Here is a 7,813-nt window from a genome sequence, read left to right on the forward strand (position 1 = left end):
CCTCCAGGCTTGCAGGTTCTCTGACGTCCCTGCCCCCAGAGGCAGCCTAACCCCACGATACCCAGGGCAGCTCCAGTCCCAGATCTCTGCTTCTAGCCTGTTCCTGCCAATAAAGGCATGTTGGCTCTCAAATTTCCCAGGACGCATCCAGAGTGTTCTCTTAAGGTCTCCCAGGTGCCACTCAGAGGGCACCTCAGGGTGGGCCCCGGAGTCCCTGGGGTTCAGCTGCCACTCAACCCGGTGGTGGGAAACGCCCAAGGGAAAAAAGCCAAGCCCGAAAGGTTAATACTGCAGGATTGCACTTATATAACCTTGGCAAGGTGACATGATTAGCCTGCAGAGAATGGACGGTCACCCCCCAGGGTGGAGTCCTGCGGGAGCAGGACTCAGTTGCTCTGACCGAGCTGCATCCTGAATCCCGTCATAGCTACTTCATCTACACAGGTGGTAACATTTCTAGAACTCTCCACCAAAGACAAACAAATCAAAGAATGCATTTAAAACTGGAGAAACCGGGGCCCCTGGGGGGCTCAGTCAATTGAGCGCCTGCCTTCAACTCAGGTCCTGATCCCCAGGGTCCTGGATCAAGTCCACATCGGGCTCCCTGCTCAGCCTGCTTCTCCCTCTCCCGCTGCTGCTCCCCTTGCTTGTGCTCTCACTCTCTCTATCTCTCTAATAAATAAAATATTTAAAAAATAAAAACAAAACTGGTGAAAACCCCTCGAAAGTCCTGTGGTTTGGTTAATAGTATTGTACCCGTGTCAATGTTCTGGTTTTGAGAATTCTACTACCGTCCCATAGGATGTCGTCATCAGGGGAGGGGAGGAGGTACAAAATAACTCTTTTTACTATTTTTGCAACTTTTCCTTTTCTCTTTTAAGATTTTATTTATTTATTCGACAGAGAGAGAGAGAGAGAGAGAGAGACAGAACACACAAGAAGGGGAAGCAGCAGACAGAGAGAGAAGCAAACTCTGGGACTCGATCCCAGGACCCTGAGACCATGACCTGAGCTGAAGGCAGAGGCTTAACCCACTGAGCCTCCCAGGGGCCCTATTTTTGCAACTTCTATGTGAATCTAAAATTATTTCAAAATAAAACTTTGATTCAAAAAAGAGAGAGAGAGAGAGAACCCTACTGGGGTTTGACTTGAAATGGCATTAAAATTACTGGGAGAACCAACGTTTTGATGAAACTGAGTCTTCCCACTCCAGTGGCAGGCGTGACTGTCCATGCGTTTGGGTTTGGCTTTCTGTCATTCAGTCAGTGTCAAGGTTTTCTTCAAAGACGTCCAATGCCTATATTTCATTTTTTTTAAGATTTTATTTATTTATTTGACAGAGAGAGATCACAAGTAGACAGAGAGGCAGGCAGAGAGAGAGAGAGAGAGAGAGAGGGAAGCAGGCTCCCCGCTGAGCAGAGAACCCAATGTGGGACTCGATCCCAGGACCCTGAGATCATGACCTGAGCCGAAGGCAGCGGCTTAACCCACTGAGCCACCCAGGCGCCCTATATTTCATTTTTTGAAACTATTGTGGGTAAAATAGATTCCCGTTTTCATGTTAATAGGTTCGTATCATGGGACTGGTTTTTTCCGTACATTTGTTTTTCTGTTTTTCTTCTCAAAGACCATCACCCCAACGTGGTCCCTCCGGTCCAACAACCAGATCTTTCTTCCCCCTCCCTCTTATCCCTGCTCATTTCCCGCCTGTCCCTTTGCATTCCGCTCTCCCCCGAAGTCCATACTCCCTACCTCGGCCATGCTTTATGTTTATGGTATTTATTTCTGTTTTTAAAGATTTTATTTGTTTATTTGACAGACAGAGATCACAAGCAGGCAGAGAGACAGGGGTGACAGACAGAAGCAGGCTCCCCGCTGAGCAGAGAGCCCAATGGGGGGCTCAATCCCAGGACCCTGAGATCATGACCTGAGCCAAAGGCAGAGGCTTTAACCCTTGAAGTAAGATTTCTTCCAAATGTAACTTCTGCCTCTAGTTTTCCATCAGTTCCACGATGGTTTTTGCCCTGAGCCCCTGCTAGTCGGGGTGGTTGGTTATATAGTAATCGCTAGCCAACACACCTTACCGGCTTTTCATGACAGCTCTTGGCTCTGCCTTTCCTTATCACCCTAAGTGTACACAGCTCTTAACCGACAGAAAAGAATTGAACTCAAATGCTTGTAAAAAGGAAATGGTCCTTTCACAGTCACAGAAGACTATCCGAGGCCTCACCCAGCCTTCTCCATTCTGCTGTGTTAAGATTGCTGAAAATCAGGCCATGTGAGCTACAAAAGGTTTCGCAAAAGAGCATACAGTGTGAAAATCTAGAACAGGCAAAACCAATCAATAGCGAAAGAAAGCGGGTCATTCACTGGCTGCCTGGGGACAGGAAGCAGTAGACAACGAAGGGACATAAGGCAACTTTGGGCAGATGGAAACATTCTGTATCTAGATTGGGCAGGAGTTACATAGATATTCACATTTGTCAAAAGTCATCTCTACTCTTTATTTTTTTTAAGATTTTATTTATTTATCTGACAGAGAGAGATCACAAGTAGGCAGAGAGGCAGGCAGAGAGAGAGAAGGGGGGAAGCAGGCTCCCTGCTGAGCAGAGAGCCTGATATGGGACTCGATCCCAGGACCCTGAGATCATGACCTGAGCCAAAGGCAGAGGCTTAACTCACTGAGCCACCCTGGCGCCCCATCTCTACTCTTTAAATGGGTATCTTTGGGGTGCCTGGTGGCTCGGTCGGTTAAGCGGCTGCCTTCAGCTCAGGTCATGATCTTGGGGTCCTGGGATCGAGCCCTGCATCAGGCTCTCTGCTCAGTGGGGAGCCTACTTCTCCCTCTCCCTCTGCCTGCCTCTCTGCCTACTTGTACTCTCTACCTCCGTGTCAAGTAAAAAAAAAAACATTTTTTAAAAAATGGGTGTATTTGGGGCGCCTGGGTGGCTCAGTGGGTGAAACCTCTGCCTTCGGCTCAGGTCATGATCTCAGGGTCCTGAGATGGAGCCCCGCATCGGGCTCTCTGCTCGGCAGGGAGTCTGCTTCCCCCTCTCTCTCTGCCTGCCTCTCTGCCTATTTGTGATCTCTCTCTCTGTCAAATAAATAAATAAAATCTTTTTAAAAAATGGGTGTATTTATATTTATATTACATATTAATTTATGTAGGAATTAGATGGCAATACAATTGTTTTTAAGATAAAAAAAAACTTACAATCCTCATGCACCGTTGGTGGGAACGCAAACTGGTGCAGCCACTCTGGAAAACAGTAAGAAGGTTCCACAAAAAATGAAACATAGAACTACCACGTGATCTGGCCACGCCATTTAGGGGCATGCAGGCAAAGGAAATGAAAACAGAGTATCAAAGAGGTATTTGCCCTTCCATATCCATTGTAGCACTAATTCACAACAACCAAGATGTGGAAACAGTCAAAATGTCCCGCAGTGGACGCCTGGATAAGGGTGTGTGCTGTGTACACAACACAGCCGTGTCCAGCCACGAGAAACAGGGGAATTCTACGCTTTGCAACAATAGGGAGGGACCTTGAGGGCATCGTGCGGAGCGGATGAGCCAGAGAAAGACAAATACTGCACTGCAGGATTTATATGTGAATCGGAAAAAAGAAATAAGTCAAATTCATAGAAAGAGAGAGTAGGTTGGTAGGGACGGGGAGTGGGGAGATCGGGAGAGGCAGGTGAAGGGATTCCAGCTTGCGGCTGTTGGATGAATAAGGTCTGATGGTGTTACGGTGACGACAGGTGACATATCGTATAATTGGAATTTACCAAGGGAGCAGAACTTACATGTTCACACGCGCACACGAGACAAACATGTGAGGTTATTGACTGGATGGGGGACCCCTTCCCAGGGTATATGTTTACCAAATCACAATGATGGACACCTCGAATGTCTTACAATTTTATATATCAATGACACCTCGATGGGCCAGACGTTAAAAAGGCCAACCCTTGAGGAACTCTAGAGAGTCTTTTGAACGCCAAGGAGAAGAACATTGTGGTGGCAGCAGCCCAACCTCCACGGGCTTGGTCCTCTCCCCCCCCCCCCCCCCCCCCCCCCGCCTGGTGACGGTGTCAAGGAAGGCCCCTCCCGCTCCCTGCGCGTTGGCTACCAGGACCGGGAGGTCTGCAGGAGGTAGCCCCGCGGCGCTAGCTGGCCGTGCCCAGGCTGGTCTCGCACACCCAGCGGAAGACCCTCTGGCAGGCGTTGTCGTTCCACTTGCCATCGTCCGCTTCCAATTGCGCGCAGTCCTCGCCCCCGCCCAGTCCGTGCCCGTCCCAGTTGTCCGGCTGGTCTGGCTTCCAGTTCCTGCGGGGAGAGGACCGCAGCCAGCTGGGACGGTCCGAGGGCACCCCGGGGAGGGGGCGGCGGGAACGAGGGGCTGAGAGCCAGACCCTGCAGGAGCAAGAGCTCCAGGCGGGAGAAGGGGACGGACAGCCAGGGCGCGCTCACTTGAAGTTGGTCTCGTAGTCCGTCCCGTCCACCCATTTCCAGGCTCCGTCAGCGTCAGTGAGGCCCATCCACGTGTGTGAGCTGATGTGCTCCTGCACAAAAGTCTGGGGCGACAGAAGGCCAAGGGTGAGGTCTCCCCAGTTCAGCCAGCTCCTTGCGCTTGACAAGCCCCCCCCCCCCCGCCGCCATCTGCTGAGGCTGGGGCTGTTTCCTCCAATAACCCTCCATGAACCCTCCGAGGGTGGCTCGGCCGGCTTGGGGGGGGGCGGATGTCAAGGCCCCCAGGTGATTCTGCCCTGCAGCGAGGTTGAGAACCGCTTCCTTAAATGGGACACGTCCTGGGACCCTCGCCTCTGCGGCACTCACCTGCTCGGCTCTGGAGTTGACGACCACCAGGTGCGCGCTCTCCTGCCGGCAGTACCGGTCCGCGTCCGTCCACATCTTCTGGGAGGAGCCGGAGAACCAGTAGCAGCTGCCCTCGTGCTCCAGCCAGTTCGGGGGGCAGCAGGTATTTTGAGAGCCTGCAGGGCCAGGGGAAGGGAGGGTCTGAGACGCCGCGCCCCCGGAGGGACGAGCAGGAGATGGGGCCCAGCCCACGCGCACCCCCTCACCCCGCTCACCGTTGCTCTGGAGAGCGACGATCTGGCAAGTCAGGGATCTCACGTCTCTGGCCAGCTGCTGCACCCGAAGGAGCGTATCGGAATGACCTGGGACACACACAGGTGCGCGGTGGGGGCAGTGCCTGGGGCTCAGTGAGTCCCTGGTAGCCCAATGACCCTGCCGGGGTCCCGCCCCAGAACCCCCTGGTGCCCTCCCACGCACAACACGCCCAGCCCCGGTAGAGGGGAGCCGCCCCCGGTGGAGGGGGCCGGGGTGGGGGTTGCTGACCTGCTTTGAGCTCCTGCTGCTCCTTCTCGATCTTGCTCTCCAGGGAGAACACCTTGTCGTTCAAGCTGCCGGCTGGAGGGGCGGGCACTCAGGACCCCGCAGCTGCCCCCACCCCGCCCCTGACCGAAGAACACCGGGGCTCCTTCCGCGCCCGCGGGGGTCCTGAAGGAGCTCATCTGCCTGCACCTCCTGCTTCTGATTTTCCACCTCGGCTTTCAGAGATGTTATCACTTCTTGCATTTTGCCTCCTGTAGGACAGGGGGACTTGGTGGGTACTTGGGACTCGGCGCCGCCTCCCCCACAGTCCCCCAGTCCCTAGCCGCTCCGGGCGGGGCTCACCCTGGGATCTCAGCGCCTGGACCTCGGCCGCAGTGTTCGCAGTGAAGTTGCTGAAAGTTGCTCCCAGGGTCGCCAGGTCCCTCCGAAACCTGGAATCTGAGCAGGGAGGGGACAAGCAGGGCTGAGATTTACGGCCCCTCTGAGAGCTGGCGCTGAGCCGGGCACGTGACATGGCTTGACTCCCTGCGTCCTCACATGACCCAACCCGAGGGGACAGGCAGTATCCTTATCCAGAAACGCAGATGAGGAAGCAAAGTTCAGAGAGGTCAGGCCATTTGGCTAGGTTATCCAGCCCATAAGTAACCGAGCCAGCAGCCACCCTACAGGCCACGGTCCCTCGCAGCCACCCACCTGCCCCAGCGCCCCATGCGTTCTCTCCTCCCTCCCCACCCTGCGACCCTCACTCTGGGATCCGAGGACACAGATGCCGACCAGCAGGAGGAGGCCGCGGCCCAGGGCACAGCTGCTTCAGGAAGGGCCGAGGCGGAGGCAGCCCTGTGAAAGGAGAGGGTGTCAGGGCAGGAGACTGGGGGGAGGAGAGAGCCCCAGGGACCCGTGGGGGAGGTGGGCTGGTGCAGGCGACGCTGGTGGGGGACTGCCCCGGGTCGCTGTGGGGCAGGGGACACCCAGGCCTCTGGCCATTCCTGGACCAGCACAAGTCCTCAGTCACACGCCCGCAGGGACACTCGTACACAAGGACCCACAGATGGGGGATGATGGTGACACTCAAGGTCCCATCACAGTTGGGGGAGGGGACAGAAGGACCCGGACGGAGCTGGGGCAGCCAGGCCCTCGAAGGCTGAACTCATCTGCAGGGTCAGGGTCACAGGTGAGGTGTCCTTCCAAACCCCGATGCTCTTCCCCCAGAGTATAAGAACCCAGGCCCCCTGTGGCTCTCCCTGTCCCTGTCCTCGTCTTTCTCAAGACCTTGAATCCTCTTCACCCTGGGGTCCCCAAGGCTGGGGCCGGGCCCCCTCCGATAGGAGACCCTCCAACTGCGCACAGTAGGGGCACAGATGAGACATCACAGCAGGAATCCTCCGCACGATGGGGGGCAGTTTAAGGCGGGAACATTTTCCCCTTCCGCTTACCATTTCCAGGCCCTTGGCTCTGCTTCTCGCACTCTGAGTGCTGGAATTTTTCGTACTGCGACGACATGCTGGGACCAAGACTGGGGCCTGCGGAGCCGAAAGGCAGGGCCAGCGGCCAGGCAGAGGCAGAGGCCGGACCTGCAGGGGAGGCTGGGACTCGGAGTTGAGGTTCGGACAGAGCCAAGGAGGAGCCCAGGCTGGAGAGAGGCTTGGGGGTGGTTCTGGGTGTACAGGTGAGGTTGGGAGTGGGGTCAGAGCCAGGCACTGGGCAGGGGGAGGGTCGAGCAGGGGATTGAAGGTGGAGGTAAAACCTCCGGTCCTGGCCCCAAGGGACATCTGCTGGGGTGGCCGGGGGCTCCTGTGGGAGCCGTGGGTGTGCTGGGCTAGGCCTAGCACTGAAACCAGAAACCGAGTCTAGGGTCGACTTCGGGTTAGGGCTGCTGCGAAGATTCAAGCTGACTCTGGGGTCAGAGCTGTGGTTGGGCTTAAGGGGAAACTGCGTGAGTATCAGGGTCAGGGCTCCAGCCGGGCTGGGACTGGAACAAGGCTGAATCCAAGTCTCGGCTTGTGAGTGAGGCTGGGCCACCCCGTTCCAAGCCCAGTGCAGGCTGACATCCACACTTGGCCATTCAGTCCCTGAGCTGCCCCTTACCTCTCCTCTGATTCGGTCCCACCTGAGACCCACGGTCCCCGCTCTCAGCTCTCCCGACACCCTCCCTGTCCCCTCGGACTCCCCTAAGCACCCAGCCCCATTACCTGTGGAATGTCTGAAGCCTGCACTCCTTGTGCAGCAGTGACCCAAGTTGGAAAAACACGAAATCCTGGAGAGTGGAGGTCGTGGGGGGAGTGAGGGAGGAGTCCTCTAAGGGACCTGAGCCCAGCAGGTTCTAAGCTGGGTTCTGGTGTGTCCCAGTCTTCAGGCAGTGAGTGGAGGAAGGATTGGAGGGGAACTCAGGGAGATTGCGTGAGGTGGGAGGTAGATATAGGGCAGCTCTGGCTCTCCTCCTCCGGGGTGTATCTA

At 55.8% G+C, this 7,813-nt stretch overlaps 1 protein-coding gene across 1 annotated transcript; it reads right to left on the reverse strand.

Moving 5' to 3' along the window:
* Window positions 1–4,170: 4,170 nt before the first annotated feature.
* On the reverse strand, window positions 4,171–6,859 carry LOC111161169 (asialoglycoprotein receptor 1-like). Its single transcript, XM_022524714.1, is given in 10 exon segments — window positions 4,171–4,330; window positions 4,475–4,578; window positions 4,841–4,995; window positions 5,095–5,181; window positions 5,363–5,437; window positions 5,542–5,610; window positions 5,702–5,797; window positions 6,106–6,146; window positions 6,148–6,196; window positions 6,793–6,859. Coding segments are annotated over 10 exon segments (903 nt in total).
* Between the last annotated feature and the right edge of the window lie 954 nt (window positions 6,860–7,813).

The sequence above is a fragment of the Enhydra lutris genome, unplaced genomic scaffold (assembly GCF_002288905.1).
Source record: "Enhydra lutris kenyoni isolate GAN:26980312 unplaced genomic scaffold, ASM228890v2 scaffoldscaffold82, whole genome shotgun sequence".
NCBI lineage: Eukaryota > Metazoa > Chordata > Mammalia > Carnivora > Mustelidae > Enhydra > Enhydra lutris.